At 42.7% G+C, this 19,832-nt stretch overlaps 1 protein-coding gene across 3 annotated transcripts in view; it reads left to right on the top strand.

Moving 5' to 3' along the window:
• The window catches only part of LOC131204794 (B-cell receptor CD22-like), a 40,234-nt gene extending 22,384 nt beyond the window's left edge, over positions 1-17,850 (top strand). The window contains exons 5-14 of one of the 3 annotated variants that reach the window (XM_058196371.1): positions 86-355; positions 2,305-2,559; positions 4,530-4,793; positions 6,613-6,882; positions 9,183-9,443; positions 9,974-10,073; positions 11,923-11,986; positions 12,572-12,729; positions 14,686-14,770; positions 17,015-17,850. In XM_058196371.1, coding sequence (XP_058052354.1) covers positions 86-355; positions 2,305-2,559; positions 4,530-4,793; positions 6,613-6,882; positions 9,183-9,443; positions 9,974-10,073; positions 11,923-11,986; positions 12,572-12,729; positions 14,686-14,770; positions 17,015-17,179 — 1,892 coding nt within the window. In that variant the 3' untranslated portion in view covers positions 17,180-17,850. The remainder of the gene's footprint in view (positions 1-85; positions 356-2,304; positions 2,560-4,529; positions 4,794-6,612; positions 6,883-9,182; positions 9,444-9,973; positions 10,074-11,922; positions 11,987-12,571; positions 12,730-14,685; positions 14,771-17,014) is intronic. The other 2 variants (XM_058196372.1, XM_058196373.1) reach the window with 2 other exon arrangements.
• Positions 17,851-19,832: the final 1,982 nt, after the last annotated feature.

Raw genomic sequence — 19,832 nt, forward strand, 5'->3', positions numbered from 1 at the left:
AACATTTGATCTTAATCGTGTCAATCACTTTTCTCAAGCATTTTTGTTTTGTTTGATTTTAATTCTGAATCTTGTTTGTTTTTAGATCGTCCCAAAGAGGTTAAAGTGAATGCTGAACCTGGAGCCACAGTCAGAGAGGGAAACAAACTCACTCTGGAATGCATCGTTAGCAGCAGTAATCCGCCTGTGTCATCTTATCTGTGGTTTAAGAATGACAAAGTTTGGAAAAATGGGCAATCAGACTCCAGAAGCGAGTTTGGTAGTTTAAAAGAAACAGATTCTGGCAGTTACAAATGTAAAGCTATTAATGAGATTGGAAGTTCCGACTCTAGAAGTCTGACGATCAACGTCCAGTGTGAGTTGATTAATTGGTGTTGCTGAACACAGGGATGGGTTCCAAATCCCATTGCTACCAATTTGTTTGTGTGGGTGCGTGCATGCGCAGAAGTGTTTGGGCTGGTGGTTGGAGTCTCCTGTCACCACCGCTACCAGTTCGCCTGATTCGGTGCGAGCCGATAGCAACCCATCACTGGGTGAACACCAATTCTCTCTTAAGGCCTCTTCACTGTCCAGTTCTTCTGAAAATATTTTCATCTTCCAAAGGGAACGTCATATACATTCATCTGCCAATAAGCCAAACTTTGAATTTTTAACTAAAATTCCCATGAAAACTATGTCACCTACAGATACAGTAAGCTTACCCTAGAAATGTTTGTATGTTTTAATTTTCGCAAGTGGTTTATCTGTGGACAATCCATGGATTAGCCATTTTTCATGGTACTTTGTTTAAAAATGTGAGGGTCAGCTTATCCATGGATGGGCTTGAAAGTAAGTAGATACAGAATATATGGGTACTTTAAAAACATATTACCGTATATACTTGTAGATAAACCAAACCCAATTTTTCAGTGCCCACAGCCAGCAGTTCGACTCTGACCAGCTCAAGCTTGATTCAGCCTTCCATCCTTCTGAGGTCAGTAAGATTAGGACCCAGATTGTTGCAATATGCTGACTTTCCAAGCAGCTTACAGAGGGCTGTGAAGCATTGTGAACTGATATATAAGTCTAAGTGCTATTTCTATTGTTAGTTTTCCAGAAACCAACTTTCCTGGTTTTTGGCAAAAAATGCTGATACTAAACAATGGTTTTGCTTAACAACCATGGTGTTTGTTTAATGCTCAAAAAAGATCATAAAATCAGGAAAGAGAGAGATAGAGAGCGAGAGAGAGAGACAGAGAGCGAGAGAGAGAGACAGAGATACAATGACACAACAAAAATTGCAGGTTCAGTTACAATGCTCAGCTTTGTTATCATTTTCTTGTCCACATCAAATTGATTTATCCCCTTGCCCCTTCAGGAGAAAGATATTGCCAAACATCTGCCTTACAAAAATGCCCACTGCAACTACATCACAAAAAAAAATCTTGCGTAGCTTCTTCTCCGAAAACATTACTCTACTAACCAGAGCATATAAAACATTTGCTAGACCAATTCTTGAATACAGCTCGACTGTCTGGAACCCATACCAGATTTCTGACATCAATACAATTGAACGTGTCCAGAAATATTTTACAAGAAGAGTTCTCCACTCTTCTGAATACAACAAAATATCTTATGCCACCAGACTTGAAATCCTGGGATTAGAAAATTTAGAACTACACCGCCTTCGACAGGACCTGTGTTTAACTCATAGAATCATCTATTGCAATGTCCTTCCTGTTAAAGACTACTTCAGCTTCAATTGCAACAATACACGAGCATACAATAGATTTAAGCTTAATGTTAACCGCTCCAATCTTGATTGCAGAAAATATGACTTCAGTAACAGAGTTGTTAATACTTGGAATACACTATCTGACTCTGTGGTCTCTTCCCAAAATCCCCAAAGCTTTAACCAAAAACTGTCTACTATTGACCTCACCCCATTCCTAAGAGGTCTGTAAGGGGCGTGCATAAGAGCACCAGCGTACCTACCGTTCAGTGGTGGGATTCAAATAATTTAACAACCGGTTATCTGCCCTAATGATTACTTCCAACAACCAGTTCATCAAACTGCTCAGAAAGTTAACAACCGGTTCTCCCGAAGTGGTGCGAACTGGCTGAATCCCACCACTTCTACCGTTCCTGTCCTATTGTTTCCTTTCGTTATATCCAATTAATATAGTTATTACATACCCATACTTATATATATGCTTATATATTGTATAGTTATTTCATGCTTATGCTCATATATACTTGTGTGACAAAATAAATAAATTAAAATAAATTAAAAACCTGAAATCGATTTTGTTTTCAATCCCCCAGATCTGCCAAAAATCAACATTAGGATGCCACCACCACCCATCCGAGAAAAGGACAACGTGGCTTTGAGATGTTTAGCCACCGGCAACCCTCCCATCACTGCTTATGAATGGTACAAAAGCAGCACATCTGATATGATCAAGACTGGATCGGAACTGCAATTTGAGGCAATTCAACCCAAGAATTCTGATACATATCGTTGTGTGGCCCGCAACGAGATTGGCCATTCAAATGCCTCTGTCACACTGAATGTTCATTGTAAGTAGAAACAGATCCTGGAAGTTATACAAAAAAAAAGAACAGAAGGCTGTTTAATCCACATGGATTAAACATATTGCTTATACATTAGCAGGAGATCTTTTCCACTGTCTTGCTCCCCAGTGTTGCTGGGGACGTTGAGAAAAAGACACAGTTGTTTTAACCCACCGTGGCATGGTGCTCCATTCAAGCCAGTAGTGAAATGTAAAATTTGTTACTACCGGTTCTGTGGGTGTGGCTTGGTGGCGGGGGGGGGGGGGTAATGTGACTGGGTGGGTGTGGCCAACTTTTTTTTTACTTTTAAAAGCATTTTTTCTACAACCTCTTCAGCCGAAGAGGTTGTAGAAGGCTCTGGCGATCCCAGCTGAGTTGCCTGATAGTCAGAGGCTTTTGTTTTCTTTTAAAAGCATTTTTTTGTCTTTCAAAGAAAAGAAAAACAACCTCTGACAATCAGGCAACCCAGCTGGGATCATCAGAGCCTTTTAAAAGCATTTCTTTAAAAGCGGTTCTGTCGGCGTGGCTTGGTGGGGGGGGGGAATTGACTGGGTGGGTGTGGCCAACTTTTTTTTTACTTTTAAAAGCATTTTTTCTACAACCTCTTCGGCCGAAGAGGTTGTAGAAGGCTCTGGCGATCCCAGCTGAGTTGCCTGATAGTCAGAGGCTTTTGTTTTCTTTTAAAAGCATTTTTTTGTCTTTCAAAGAAAAGAAAAACAACCTCTGACAATCAGGCAACCCAGCTGGGATCATCAGAGCCTTTTAAAAGCATTTCTTTAAAAGCGGTTCTGTCGGCGTGGCTTGGTGGGGGTGGGTAATTGACTGGGTGGGTGTGGCCAACTTTTTTTTTTACTTTTAAAAGCATTTTTTCTACAACCTCTTGGCTGAAGATGTTGTAGAAAAAATGCTTTTAAAAGGCTCTGACGATCCCAGCTGAGTTGCCTGCTCATCAGAGGGTTTTTTTTTAACTTTTAAAAACATTTTTTCAGCCGAAGAAAAAATGCTTTTAAAAGTAAAAAAAAAAGCCTCTGATGATCGTGTGGCTCAGCTGGGGATGGGTGGGGGGAGGGATTTTTGCTACCGGTTCTCTGAACCACCCACCACCATTGCTACCGTATCAAACGATCCGGTCCGAACCGGGAACATTTCACCCCTAATTCAAGCTCCAAAGAACCATTGAAGACTAATTGCGGCACAGCCCCAGTCTTATATCTCTCCTCCTCCTTCTGTTTTCTTCAGAAAAACAGAACCATATATTGTCCTTTGGGGGCCACTATATGGAAAGGTAAAATACAGATTTCCAGATTCCATCGCAGTTGAATTGGTGGCAATTTTCTCATTCTAAAATTATCAAAGTTATGGAACTCTTTCTTCAATGCTGAAGTCCTGGAGACGAAACTCACAGGTCCCTCGAATGATACAATTTGTCTTCCCTACCTAACAGTGATAACAAAAGAGAACGTTCTGAAGTAGCTCTAATTATGAGCTGGCCAGCCTACAAAATCTCCGTCTGGAACTGCTGTTTATTACATACTTTTCATTTATTGACATTTTTTTCCCCTCCCAATTCGCAGCACTGCACTATTTTGTGGGCTGTAGCCCATTGCACACTGCACCATCTCAGCAAAGAAGTAAATAGGGGTTGCTGCATTTCTACTACCAACCTGCCTCGGGAACCAGCGCCTCTGCTAATTCAAAGCAGGCTATAACTTGGCAGAGATGCATCAGAGCAGGGATCTCCAACCTTGGCTCTTTTAAGACTTTTGGACTTCAACTCCCAGAGTTCCTCAGCAAGCTGGCTGAGGAACTCTGGGAGTTGAAGTCCAGAAGTCTGAAAGGTTGCCAAGGTTGGAGACCCCTGCCTCAGAGAATTCTGAATCACCACCGCAAAGAACCTTTTCCCAAAAGCCGGAGAACTCTATAGTTTATCTACTGCATTAAAACAAAAACAACACCCTATCAATTTTGTTTTGCAGATTGCCCCAAGGATGTCCAACTTTTTCATTTAAATCATTTGCCCATCAAGGAAGGAGACAAAATCATTTTGAACTGCTCTGTGGGCAGTAGTTACCCCAGCAACAACGATTACAAATTTTTTGGGTCAAGCAGTGACATGCGCAGGACTCAGAACTCGGCACTGGTGTTCTTGGCGTTACCTGCACTGCACACTTCTTACAGATGTGAAGCATGTAACAGTGTTGGCTGCACTTCCTCCCCAAACATCACTTTAGATGTCCTCTGTAAGTAAGAATAATTATATGATGAGCTGGAAGCCTTTAAGCTGCTAAATTGTTCCCAGGGTGGAGGGGGGACGGACGGACCCACAAGAGCATTGGCCATTCCAGTCTTGGATAGAGAAAGTATAAGAACTTGACCATGGAATAAGTTATTTTAGGAAACTCAAGTTATAAATCTTTCCGTTTAGACTGAAGGAGCACAATTTTGTTTGGGTTCAGAGCTACACCACATTCTTGGGTAGCACACCAACTCTAAAAAAAAAGGTGTGACTCGATTAATTAATTCACTTTGGACTGAATTTAAATTTAAATGTTAAAATGGATATATTCATATGCTCAAAACATTTCTCATTTTCGGTGTGTTAGAATTAGAATTTCAGCTGTAACTTTGGGAGGTATTCTGATGGAGATATAGCAGAAGACCTGCTATGGGCACCCTGGCTTCATTTTATTGATTCCTTATTCTTCTCATCTTTCCTATTACCCATTTCCTTATCTTCTTATGACTGTACATAACTTCGTTGCTTGTATCCTACAAGTATATTGTTTTATTTAGGATCCTAGTATGATTTATGTTGATTGCTTATTTAGTATTCTATGACTATCACCAAGTATTGTATCTTATGATTTACGATGAATGTATTTTGATAATAACTTTGATCATGATTTATCACTTATTGCTTGCATGTACATTGAAAGCTTATGTGCTGGAGATAATTTTCTTGTGTGTGCAATCGCACTTGGCCAATAAAGAATTCTATTCTGTTCTGTTCTGTTCTGTTCTGTTCTGTTCTGTTCTATTCTATTCTATTCTCATTTTACTATTCTGTTCTATTTTATTCTATTCTATTCTGTTCTGTTCTGTTCTGTTCTGTTCCATTCCGTTCCGTTCCGTTCTGTTCTGTTCCGTTCCATTCCATTCCATTCCGTTTCATTCCATTCCATTCCATTCCATTCCATTCCATTCCATTCCATTCCATTCCATTCTATTCTATTATATTTTCACTCTACTCCTCTTCTCTTCTCTTCTCTTCTCTTCTCTTCTCTTCTCTTCTCTTCTCATTATTCTATTCTATTCTATTCTATTCTATTCTATTCTCATTTTACTATTCTGTTCTATTCTATTCTGTTTTGTTCCATTCCATTCCGTTCCGTTCCGTTCCGTTCCGTTCCATTCCATTCCATTCCATTCCATTCCATTCCATTCTATTCTATTCTATTCTAATAGAATTATAAACCTGCCTTACTTCAAAGAGCCCCAGGTGCACTCTCACTTCTATTTTTCTCCACAGTAAAAGCCCTGGGAGAATGATTGCCCAAAGTCACTCAATTAGCATCTGTAGCTGATGCTACAGTCCAAGCTGGACTGTAGCTGATGCCTCTCTTAGTCCAAGTTCAATATTTCAACCACAATCTCATATTGGCATCATCACATCATTGTGGGGCATTGCCGCCTACAATGATGTACAAGCAAACAAATGAGTAAAAAAAAATATGCTTTAGAGTGGTTGTATGTCAAAAAGTTGAGAATGATTTAATTAAAGAGTATATAGCTTTGGGTTCAGAAATGAAAGTGGATGCTATTAGCCTCCAATGCTATGACCAGCATTGGAGGCAAACTTTAGCTACCCTGAACAATTCAGTTCAGGGTAGCTAAAGTTTGCCTCCAATGCTATGACCAGCATTGAGGCAAACTTAGCTACCCTGAACAATTCAGTTCAGGGTAGCTAAAGTTTGCCTCCAATGCTGGTCACTCTGGCCAGATGTTAAAGAGCAATAGGATATCACTCTCTGTGCTTGCATTTCTCCTTTTGTCCTACAGATGGCCCCAAAGATGTCAAGCTCATTCGAGAACCTTCAGGGTTGGTCCTCGAAGGCAATTCTGTTCACCTGACTTGTAGTGTGGGAATGGCCAACCCCAAGGAACTCAGCTACACCTGGTATAAAGATGGGCAACTCCTGCCACTGAACTCTACAGAAAAGGTTCTATTCATCCAGAATGCCCAGCCAATAGATTCTGGCATCTACCGTTGTGTATCAAAAAACATCATAACAAATGCAGAGTCTCCAACTATTAGGCTGGAAGTGAATTGTGAGTACAGTTTCAATGTCGAGTCATCATATTCTTGTTGTGCTCAATGGGCTTTCTCTCCTACCCTGTTTACCCAAAAAATAAGACATCCCCTGATAATAAGCCCAATCGGGCTTTTGAGCGCATGAGCTAAAAAAAGCCTCCCCCTGAAAATAAGCCCTCCCTGAAAATATATAAACGCAGAGCTGGAAATCAGGTAAGATGGCAAGAGGAGCCCCATCTTGCTCCACGCACCCCAAAATAATACGACTTCCCTGAAAATATTTAAACGCAGAGCTGGAAATCAGGTAAGATGGCAAGAGTAGCCCCATCTTGCTCCATGTGCCCCAAAATAATAAGACCTCCCTGAAAATAAGGCCAAGTGCTTATTTCTGGGTTCAAAAAAAATATAAGACAGGGTTTTATTTTTGGGAAAACACGGTAGATGAAGTCATTGTGGACTCAGGTTTGATTCTTGGTTACTGCTTTAGGCACAAAGCCATCTGGGTGACCTTAGGCCAATCCCTGTTTTTCAGACCTAGGAAAGAGTCAAAGGGAAGCTATTTTTGAAATTTTATTAAGAAAACTGAAGGACTTGTCCAGGCATTTGGCAGGAGCCGACAACAACAACAAAATGGAAAACCTACCATAGTGGCCATAGAATTCTTCTTTCTTCCTTTGAAAAATGAAAGCTGTACTTCACGGAACATGGGGTAGTCTGCCATATTGGATGTGATTTGAGTGGAGTCTAGTGGAATGTACCGCTGTCAGATGTGATCTTGACCCCATAAGTGATTTAAAAAATGGGCAAGACATATTCAAGGGAGGACTGGAGGATCTATTAGATTTGTTGTCTGATGACTCCCTTGTCAGTCATCAATTGCAGTTCTAAATAACAGTGAAAGGTGATTAAGATCCTCAGATGCTTTTAGGTGATTGCTATATGAGCGAAGGCCATGGACTTGACAAAACAGTGTTTTGCATATATATATATATATATATATATATATATATATATATATATATATATATATATATATATATATATATATATATATATATATATATGTATGTATGTATGTATGTATTTGTTTTCTGAGGTTTTCGCAGATGTTTGCATGTAGGTCTTTGGTTATTTGTGTTTTCTCCCGTGTAAAATTAGAAGGGTCTTGGCGATGTTTCGACGAAGTCTCATTCGTCATCTTCAGGCTTCAGCTTCATGCTTCTAGGAGCAATGTGTTATCGCAGCTGTTCACACATTCAACAGCTGCTCACACATGCAACAGCTGCGATCACACATTGCTCCTAGAAGCACGAAGCTGAAGCCTGAAGATGATGAATGAGACTTTGTCGAAACATCGTCAAGACACTTCTAATTTTATGCGGGAGAAAACCCGAATAACCAAAGACCTACATATATATATATTTGCTCCCAGAAGCACGAAGCTGAAGCCTGAAGATGACGAATGAGACTTCGTCGAAACGTCGCCAAGACACTTCCAATTTTACGCGGGAGAAAACCCGAATAATCAAAGATACAAACACCCGCGAAAACCTCAGAAAACAAACATATATATATATATATATATAATGGCTCTCTCTCTCTGTGTATGTTCCAGCATAACTCTGGAACGTCTTGAGCAATTTCAACCAAACTTGGTACACAGATGACTTACTCTCTGGAAAAAAAATACTGTGGGCGTAAGACACCCCTAACACCCCTTGGTGTGTGTGTTCTGTTAAGATGCAGCCTGTTGTGCCTTAAAATGGCTTCTACTGTACTGCCTTAAAATGGCATCTACTGTGCAACAGTGGAGTTACCATGGTAACGGCTTCACAGTGCTCCATAAGGGGGCTCCCTCTGGTAAGGGGAAAAAATCCAACATTAGAAAATTACATTTGGTCCTGACATTTTCAACAAGGCTTTGATTATGAGGTGCTGGAAAATCAGCCCAAGCCGCTTTTCCGTCCCCTTCTAAATCAAGTTCAGAAAAAAGCATACCAAATGATCATGGATCAGCTAGCAAAAGAACAAGGTGGTATCATTTTACTTGATGTGGCATAGGGAAAGCATTTTTAACTAATTCAATCCTCACCGAAATCAGGGGTCAGGCTGAAGTTGCTTTTCCTGTCTAATATAGGATTGGAATAAATAAGTAATGGGCAACCCTGGGTTATCAGCTAGTAATGGATATAGAAGCCTATTTCTCCATCTATGTCTTTTCCTGAGTCCTTATAAATTCTGCTGTCTTGCAACAGATGCTGAGAATTAAATATACAAATGCTGAGTTAAATTGAGTTACTTTTTCTTTTTCTGACAGATGGGCCTCGTAACGTTCATCTAACTCTAGATAAGAAAGCTGTTACTGAAGGCATGGATGTCTATTTGAGATGTGATAACGATGCTTACCCATCAGTGACTACTTACAAGTGGTACTCGAAAGGAGAAGAAATCTTTATGGAGAATTCCAAAATCTTAGTACTCAGGAAAATTAAGGTGGAGCAGTCAGGAGAATATCTGTGCGAAGCATTCAATTCCATCTCTAATAAGGAATCGCAGCTCATCACCATCGGTGTATCCTGTGAGTATTTCCCTTGAAAAATATTGTTACAGTTCAGGGGTGAAATTCAATTCTGTGGGCGTGGTTTGGTGGTCATGTGACTGGGTCACATGACCCAGTGTATACATTTGTCTCAATTATACACATTTTGGGCATCTGTGTGTTTGTGCATTCACACGTAGGCGTGAATGTTCAAGCCAGGAGGAGTTCAGAGAACATTGCACATTAAATACCATTAATTTTATGTCTAGTTGAATTCAGCAAATAAGATTTAAGCTTTAAGCCTTTCTTTTTTTACTATTATCCTTACTTAGAATTGAGTCTCTGCAAAGTTATGTCCAGAATAAAAACATCTAAATGGCAGCAGCTGAATGTTGTTCCATCATTTACTGCATTTGGGTTCCTCTGAGCATGCAAGCTATATGAATAGAAATATGATAGGCCATTGATTGGCATAGGTTTGATGAACAAATAAGGTCACGGACTCAAGCTGGCACAAAATCAATTCGAGATCCTGCTCATCTTTGTTATTTTTCATTTGTACTGCGCAGACAGCAGAGCTACAGTGATGAAACAAAGTTTGATTAGCCTTGGCCTGGTTCTTGCCGTTATTATCTCATTGGGGTTGCTGCTTTATGGCTGGAAGAAATGGTAAGTGAGAGTCAATGGCCTGTAGGCAATGATCAACAATAGTTATGATGGCCACCATCCTACTGATAGAGTAGGGTGCCCTGCAGATATGAAGGATAGTGGGGGAACGCCACTTTTTCTAAGGCAGACTTTTACTTAGTAATATTTTCAAGCTTCTCTGCTCCATAACTGGCTGATGGGGGACACTTCAAAAGAAAGCCATATGAGGAGAAGTGAGATACCATCAAAATCAAACCAAACCTTTACGACGGTCTAATTTAGGCCAGGGAGATTAAAATCAAATTGAATCAAAGGCTGAAATAAGACTCAGCAAACCAAATGTCCTATTCAATGTGGATCTTGGAAGCAGGGGTGGGCTGCTGGGGGTTCGCAGGGGTTCGGGAGAACCTCTAGCTAAGATTCTGTGCAGTTCGGAGAACCCCCCCCAAATCCCGCTCCTGGCTGGCCCCACCCCCTCTCCTCTCCCAAGAGACCCCACATGGGCCATTTTGGATGCAGATATGTGCAGAGTGTGCACACAGGCTCAGGGAGGGCAAAAAACGGGCCTACCAGAAGTTTGGGAAGGTCAGAAATGGGCCTGTTTTTGGCCTCCAGAGGGCCTCCAGAGGGCCTCCAGAGGGCCTCCAGAGCCTGGGGAGGCCATTTTCGCCCTCAGAGAGGCGCAAGGAAAGCCTCCAGAGCCCAGGGATGACAAAAATGCCCTCCCCCCCCCACTGTGGTGCAGGAGGCTGACTGGGCCATGCCCACCATGGCCACACCCACCCACCAACCGGGCAGAGAATCCCTTGTTAAAATTTTTGAAGCCCACCCCTGCTTAGAAGGGCAACTTACTAGTGGTGTTCAGCATGACATTGGGTTCAATGGTCTATATTGGGTGTTGACAACTCTGCAGGAACCTGTTGTGACCCAGGCCCAAGTAGTTAGTAATAAATTTAGTCTGTGGAAAAACAAACTTTATTCGAACAGCTGGGAATTACTTCATTCCCAGCATTGTTCAACTCAAAAGTAAAACAAATGCCTCCCAACACAAATTCCTCAGTTATCTCACAAACCTTAGTCCAATTAGGCAAACTGCCAAAGGCCCTTCCTGGCAAACGTCCAGAAGCCACAAAAACAAAGACGTACACGAAGCAGAGGATGAAGCAGAAGATGCAACTACAACGTTGTTTTCCAACAAAGCTGAAACACCGATGCTGGTCTGTTTTAGGCCTTATGGGAGGAGCCAATCATCTCTTGGCCCTACTCCTGAGTTGTTCTCTCTGCCTGAGCTGCTCTTGCCTCCTCCTGTTCCTCTGCCTCACTATCAGTCTCTGGAGTCCGCACATCACTCCCCAATGGCCCTGGCCTCACCTCAGCCTCATTGCTGTCTGACTGTTGCCAGCTCCGTAGGCTGCTGATGGACCACAACAGAACCAGCCGCGGTGTGGCTCAGGCTGTAAGAAGCCTGTTATTAAACACAGCTGCTTGCAATTACTGCAGGTTCTAGTCCCACCAGTCCCAAGGTTAACTCAGCCTTCCATTCTTTATAAGGTAGGTAAAATGAGGACCCAGATTGTTGGGGGGGCAATAAGTTGACTTTGTATATAAATATACAAATAGAATGAGACTATTGCCTTACACAATGTAAGCCGCCCTGAGTCTTCGGAGAAGGGCGGGATATAAATGTAAATAATAAATAAAAAAATAAATAACCACTATAGTTTTGAAGAAGCAACCCGCACTTCTGGAAGGACTGGGTCCATCTCGCAGGAACAGCAGCATGTTCCCAATGGCATCCCAGCATCCATCCCGTGAACTGGCTCCAAAACCATGGCTTGGAGGTGACCTAATTCTGTTTCTCTTCTTGCAGGAAGAAAACCACACGTTCAGACATTGGCAGTGCACAGGGGACAGGCTCATTTTTTGTGAGGAAGGTTAAGAATCCCTTTCTATTGTTTTCTATGGTACAGTAGAGGTGGAGAGGGCATTAAGGAGGATCTGTGGGCCTTTTAGCTCCCTTCCAGTTCTAACACCCTAATTGGGCCTCCTTCTCTCAAACCCAGCGATTGTGTTATTGGCCTATAATACTTCGCCCCTGTTTAGTGAATGAGAATGAGATGTAGTGGAAGACGGCAACCCTGTAACCTGCAGTAATTGGGTAGGAAAGAAAGAGGGAGGGAAAAGAGAAGGGAAGGGGAAGGAAAAAGAGGAGAAGGAGAAAGAGGAGGTGAAGGAGAAGGAGAAGGAGGGAGGGAGAGGAAGAGAGGGAGGGGAGGGGGAGAGAGAGGGGAGAGAGGAAGAGGGAGGGAGGGAGGGGAGAGAGAGAGAGAGAGAGAGAGAGAGAGAGAGAGAGAGAGAGAGAGAGAGAGAGAGAATATAGTGGCTCCTAGATTGGAACTGTACTGAAGACGGAATGAAGGAAATTGGGGGTGATTTTCTTTCTTTCTCGTCTAACTTATTCAGTTCTTGCAGAATTGAAACTGACTAGAATATTGAGATTTCCTCCCCACTTCCCTTAGGCCAAGCGAGAAGTACCACCTAATAACAACTCCAGACCAAATGGAGGTAGAGGAGGCAGCCCCCTAGACTGCCAGAATGAGGAGCAAGACGGCACCATTTCATACGCAAGACTCCAGTTCGCCCACAGTGGGTTACAGGACCGTACAATTTATTCCAGGTATGGTGATGATGAAGCGATAAAGGCTGAAATAAGACTCAGCAAACCAAATGTCCTATTCAACGTGGACCTTAGAAGCAGGGGTGGGGCTGCTGGGGGTTTGCAGGGGTTCGGGAGAACCTCTAGCTAAGATTCTGTGCAGTTCGGAGAACCCCCCCAAATCCCAATCCTGACTGGCCCCACCCACCCCTCCCCTCCCCTCAAGAAACCCCACACGGGCCGTTTTGGATGCAGGTAAGTGCAGGGCATGCGCAGAGGCTTGGGGAGGGCAAAAAACAGGCCTACCAGAAGTTTGGGAAGGTGAGATATGGGCCTGTTTATGGCCTCCAGAGGGCCTCCAGAGCCTGGGAAGGCCGTTTTCACACCCCCCCCCCAGAGCCTTGAGGAAAGCCTCCAGAGCCCAGGGATGACAAAAACGCCACCCCCCACCATGGTGCAGGAGGCCGACTAGGCCATGCCCACAATGATCACACAGTGGGTTACAGGACTGTACTATTTATTCCAGCTATGGTGATGATGAAGCACGAAAGGATCTAAGAAATCATGAGGGATAGACTGCTGGCTTCAGCTTTTAGAAGATTCTTGATAAGTTCTGCCCTTTCCCTTATTTTGCCTACTGCTTCCTCTTCACCATGGTTCCCACGGTCCATCTATCTGGCACTCCCTTTGGATCTCCAGTATCTTCTGGGAGAACAGAGAAGATGGACAAGCTGGGCTTCTCCTTGTGCATTTGAAGCGTGAACGTGAAGAGCAGGAAGGAGAAAAAAGAACAGCCACAAGATCAGGAGCTTCCATGGATTGACAATGCCCCCCTCCCCCAACTGATGCCACCAGGCCTGGACAACCCTTGGTGTTAATTCTGGTTCAATGCAGAGGTCAAAATAAAGTCCTTTAGATTAGGGATCTGCAGATCTTAGAAGTGGGTGTTTGGATTCAGTGAACGCTGAAGTACAACTTATGTCCAAAGTCCTTTATCAAATGCCCAATACTGCTCGTCTAACCAGTGGAATGAGTGTTGTGTGCTTCCCTTTGCTTAGTGGAAGTCACTTCAGAGCATCCGCAGGCCGAAATGGTCAACTGAGGTCGCCTTGCAGAGATGGAGTGGCTTACGTCCACAGGAGGCTACATTATGTCAGTTCGAAGATGATCAGTTTGTGATTCACACAGGGCTCCATTAGACCTCCATGAGGCTGACTAGATATACAAAAGAGCAAATGATTGCCTCCTTGGCTGCTGAAATGCTATACAGGAGGTCTAGCTTTGAAACCATAGCCATATTTTTCAGTGTATTTGCTCCAAAGTCACTTTAGTTCCAGTCTATGAAGAAGGCTAGAGCAAAGTTCTTGTGGATCCTAAGTAAAAGAAAGAAAGAAAGAAAGAAAGAAAGAAAGAAAGAAAGAAAGAAAATTTAGGTGATGGTGTGGTATACAAAAATATACAAAGTAGAAGTCAAGTAGAGATACAAATTTGTCTTCTATTATGACATCATAGGAGCTTTGCTTTTCCATGTTTTATTCCCTCTCTCTTTCTCTCTCTCTCTCTCCCTCCCTCCCTGCCTACCTATCTACCTATCATCTATCTACTGTGTTTTCCCGAAAATAAGATCCCTATCTGTCTCTCTATTTCTCTATCTCTCTATTTATCATCTACCTAATCTCTCTATATCTATCTATCCATCTCTCTCTCTCTCTATTTATCATCTATCTATCTATCTATCTATCTATCTATCTATCTATCTATCTATCTATCTATCTATCTATCTATCTATCTCTTATCTGTCTATCCCTATCTCTCTCTCTCATCTACCTATCATAAAATATCGAAAAGAAAAGCTCCTATGATATGTTTGTGTGTGTGTGTGTGTGTGTGTATTTAAAAAGTTATTCTGAAGAGAAGAAACAAATGCTAGCAAGGCCGTCGAATAATCTCACACAGTTAATGTCTTCTTGATTGCAGTGTCATGCAGCCAAACCTGGGACTAGATTCCTCAGAGAACAGCGTGATCTACAGTGTAGTAAAGAAACCTGCATTCCACCCCAAGGTATATATCTTTTGAGCCAGGTCCCTGTGGGTTATGAACGGAGGGCATTCTTGACCCTCTAGCTCAGATATTGCTGGGGTTGCAGATCTCAGAATGCTCAGCCAGCACATACGGAAGGTATCTATTTGGGGAAGGCAAAAGGTCCTTTTTCTTTCCCGTTTTCATTCCATACCAGAGATAGAAAGGTTTAAGTAGCTCATACCGATGAACAGAGATACTGTAAGTCTCCTACAAAGTGATCCATTCCTAATGCCATTTTTGGTGATAATACTCAATATTATTTTCTACCGATTTTCTATTTCAAAGACAAGGGCCAAGTACAGTGATGGCCAAAATTGTGGAAACCTTTTGGAAAAAGTATATTTCTAAAACTAGCTAATAACACCACTTTCTTTTTTTGGAGTAGTACCATAAAATTATATATCAATGGAAAGATAATTTAATCAAGAATGTAATGCAGTAACTTTTATGAAGGTTTCATTATCAGAATAGCAGTTACAGTATAAAGAAAAAAAGTGAAACCCGTAGAAAAAATGCGATATACAAAAATTATCACCATAGAAAAAATGAGGTATACAAAAATGATCACCGTATCAATTAATATTTTGTTGGTAACCTTTAGCATGAATTACGGCCTTATAATGTCTTCCCGTGGAGTTAACCAAGTCTTTGAGTTCTGCAGCTGTTATAATGTGAAACCAAGATTGAATGATTGCTTCTAGTCACTGGGTTTTATTGCTGGGTCACTTCTGACTAACAAGTTTCTTTAGTCGGCTCCATAGATTTTCAATTGGGTTAAAATCTGGGCTATTCCCAGGCCATTCCAGCAGTGGAATAGGATTATCTTGAAACTCCGCCCAAAAAAGTGGTGTTATTAGCCATCAAACCTCAAAAATACAATTTTGGCCACTAATGTATATAGGAGCCACCAGATGGGATCCTCACCGGATACGTTTGGACTACAGCTTCTATCACCCCCCAGGCAGCTTGCCTGGAGACGTGCTGGCTTGAGATGTTGAAATCTGAAATCCAGTTTATGAGAAAGTCATGGTCTTTTGATTCAGCTTCTTCTTTTCAGACTTATTTTTTTGTTTTGTTGGTACCGATTCATGAGAAATAATTGCCCTTGAAATAGCCATTTATTTCTCTTAAGAAGACAAACATGTGCTTCCCTTTTTCTGGGCTAAGTTTCTCTACTCTATGATTGTGGTCCCAAGGGCTTTTGCTGTTGATACTCTTCCTTCTTGCGCTTGCCAGCTTCTATTTTCATAAAGTTCCTGCAGCTTTTTTTAGCAACATGTAAAGCAGAAACTGAATCATGAGGATGGGCAGTCTGGGCTGATTGATTCCCCATGTTCCCCATGAAATCTTCTTCAGTCCATTCCTGCATGAGTGTGTAGGTTTATTTGGAAAATGGAAGTTCCGCAAAGATCTCTGTTTGCAATCGGCCTGCACATTTTCTCCATGTTTTTGTGTTGCTGTACGCACCTTTTTGTAAGCCGATTTTCCTTCATCTTTAAAGGCGCCATTTTAAAGAGATGACAGAGAGAGATGATAGCGCTTTTAAATCTGTAATAATGAGAGTCAGTGGTGCTATTCAGCCGGTTCTATCCGGTTCGGGAGAACCGGTAGCGGCGGCTGCAGGAAGCTCCATCCACCTGCCCAGACATCATCATGTCCCGTTTTTGACGCTCTGCGCATGCGCAAAAGGTCCTGCGCATGTGCTGAGGTGGCACGTGTGCTCCCATTTGCTAAGAGGTAGAGAAGGTAAGTGAATACCACCTTGATGAGAGTATGGGACAGATTAACAGAGTTGGAAGGGACCTAAGAGGTCATCTAGTCCAACCCCCTGCTCAAGCAGGGACTTCAGGTTCTGACAGGTTCTGAAGAACCAGTAGCAGAAATTTTGAGCAGTTCGGAGAACTGGCAAATACCACCTCTGGCCAGCCCCAGAGTGGAGTGGGGATTTTGCAATATCCTTCCCCTGGAGTGGGATGGGAATGGGGATTTTGCAAAATTCTTCCCCTGGAGTGGGGAGGGAATGGGGATTTTGCAGTATCCTTCTCCTGCCACGCCCACCAAGCCACACCACACCCACCAAGCCACGCCCACAGAACCGGTAGTAAAAAAAATGTAGATTTGAACCACTGCTCAGTTGTGGTCGTAAGTCGAGGACTACCTGTATAACGTTCACCCGAATCTAATACCCTTTACCTAACCAAGTTCCTTCTCTTCCTGTTTCAGAATGACACCAAGATGGATTATGAGAATGTGGCGAAGAAAGAAGAAGAGGAACTGCACTATTCTTCCTTGGTGAATCTAGCGCCACGTTCCCGTCCCATCAACGTTTACTTTGAAACAGATTCTGAATCAGAAGACAGCATCCAGTATGCTGCTCTAAAGCACTGATCTACTCAAGTTTCCAGAGATCAGGAGTCTCCCGCTAGGGAGTAGAAAGGGATTAGAATTGGGTGTGTCTTTAAAAAAAAGGGCTTTCTTTTTAACAGCCAAGAATCTCAGAGTTCTGCGCGGTAAAAGGAGAAAGATGAAATAGGATAAAGGGCTAATAAAGCCAGTATTTATGTTTATATGGTGTGTGTCCAAGTCAACAGCAGGAAGTATATCGTAGAATGGTCAGCTTTCAACATACGAACCTAATTCACTGGTCTTTTTCATGATTGCTAAAGCTTGCTCTTCTCTTTCTGATATTCAATCCATCCACCCCTTAGAGACTATTATAGAGCAGCTCAAACTTGTTCAGATGGATGCTTTTTTCAGGGGTGGGTTTCAAAAATTTTAGCAAGGGGTTCTCTGCCCGGTTGCAGGGTGGGCGTGGCCTAGTCGGGCTCTTGCACCATGGTGGTGGTGGGAGCGTTTTTGCCCTCACTGGGCTCCGCAGGCTTTTCTTGCGCCTCCAGGAGGGTGAAAACAGCCTCTCCAGCCTCCAGAGGCTCTCTGGAGGGTGGAAACGGGCCCATTTTTGGCCTTCCCGAACTACTGGTAGGCCTGTTTTTCACCCTCCCTGAGCCTCCGTGTGCGCCCTGCACTTACTTGCATCCAAAACGGGCTGCGTGGGGACTCCTGGGAGGGGAGGGGAGGGGTGGGTGGGGCCAATCAGGAGTGGGATTTGGGGGTTCTCCGAACTGCACAGAATCTTAGCTAGAGGTTCTCCCGAACCCCTGCGAACCCCCAGCAGCCCACCCCTGACTTTTTTTCTCAAAGAGGCAACGGGACTTTCTTGTTTTTCTTTAAAGATGTTTCACTTCTCATCCCAGAAGCTTCTTCAGCTCAAAAAGCACCTTTGGGACAACTACGACTTGGGATGACTGAGCATCTCCGTAGACTTGTTCATATAGTTGGGTTCTTTCAATTCTGACAAATAGGCCTTTTTTCAGGCCAGAGATCTTCCCGACTAGACAACCCTAATTTTCTACCTAGGCCCATCAGATTGTCTTGCGTTGTATCTTCTGCCACGGCACAGTTACTTCTCTAGCTTACCAGTTCCAGCCATGTGAGATCTATCGCCAATCAATTCTTCAAAATAAATTAAGTGATAATTCCACATACAGTTTTCCTTCTGTGCTTCTCAGAGTAGAGATTGATATGTTCAGCCAAATACGTTAAATCCAGCAATCTCAGCTTGATTTGTAGCTGTGTTTTTGTGAATGTGACTTAATGTGTTGGGAGAACTGAGACCATTTGTTAGTGTGTTGTTAAAAAAAAAAAAAGCTCATAAAATTGGGTATGACCAGTGGTGAAATCCATTTTTTTTTACTACCGGTTCTGTGGGTGTGGCTTGGTGGGCATGGCTTGGTGTGGGGGGGGATAATGTAACTGGGTGGCTGTCGCCAACTTTTTTTTTTACTTTGAAAAGCCTTTTTTCTATAGCCTCTTGGCCGAAGAGGTTGTAGAAAAAATGCTTTTAAAAGGCTCCTCTGACGATCCCAGCTGAGTTGCTTGATCATCAGAGGCTTTTCTTTTCTTTTAAAAGCATTTTTTTTTGCCTTTGAAAGAAAAAAAAGCCTCTGACGATCAGGCAACTTAGCTGGGATCATCAGAAGAGCCTTTTAAAAGCATTTTTTTTACAACCTCTTAGGCCGAAGAGGTTGTAGAAAAAATGCTTTTAAAAGGCTGACGATCCCAGCTGAGCCACCTGATCATCAGAAGCTTTTATTTTACTTTTTAAATTTTATTTTACTTAAAAGTAAAAAAAAAAAAACATCGGATGATCACGCGGTTCAGCTGGGCATGGGCGGTGGGGGGGGGGCAGGGATTTTTGCTACCGGTTCTCCAAACCACCCACCACCATTGCTACCAGATTGGGCGATCTGGTGTGAACCACGAGCATTTCACCCCTGCCATATACCCGTGTTGTAATACTATAATCCAGATAATCCAGGCTGATTTGGAAAATCTGCCTCCCCTTCGGCCAAATTATTAAGTACCAGAGAAAATTACAATTTGAAGAATGAAGGTAGAGTTGGTACCTTTTTCCTTGTCAAATGCTAGGCATGCAAATGGGATTACTTTGCAAGTCATTCTTACACCCTCTTCCTGGGTGAAGCATCTTTCATCAACTTGTTTTAGTGGCACTTAAAGATACCAGCCATCAGCAAATCAAAAAACACCATTGGAGGAAGGAGTCGGGGTGAGGAGAGTGAACTGTGCCCGCCACTTAGAGGGAAGGCAAACAACAGCTGTAGGCAGGGGAGGTCAAACAGAAATTTGGTCAATATTCCTCTTTCATTGGCCAGGTAACTGTCAGAGAAGTCATTACTGGCCCCATTTCCCCTCTAACCAATCCCTGACCTTTGGGATATTTTATCAGATAACATCACCCTGTTTGCTTTTGCGCCACGCAACTCTGCAGCCGGTTGATCTGCGGTGGAAGTCTGGCTGATTGATGAGGCTGTTTTTGTTGACAGAATAGAGTCCACGCAGTTAAATGTAGTGTAGCAAAATGCTCAGCTATCTGAGGAAGACACACCTAGGGGCCTGGGATGCTTCCAGAAGATGCTGACTCCGATGCCTTCGGAAACACCGGAGCTTCATGTACTGTACC

Source organism: Ahaetulla prasina, chromosome 10 (genome assembly GCF_028640845.1).
Source record: "Ahaetulla prasina isolate Xishuangbanna chromosome 10, ASM2864084v1, whole genome shotgun sequence".
NCBI lineage: Eukaryota > Metazoa > Chordata > Lepidosauria > Squamata > Colubridae > Ahaetulla > Ahaetulla prasina.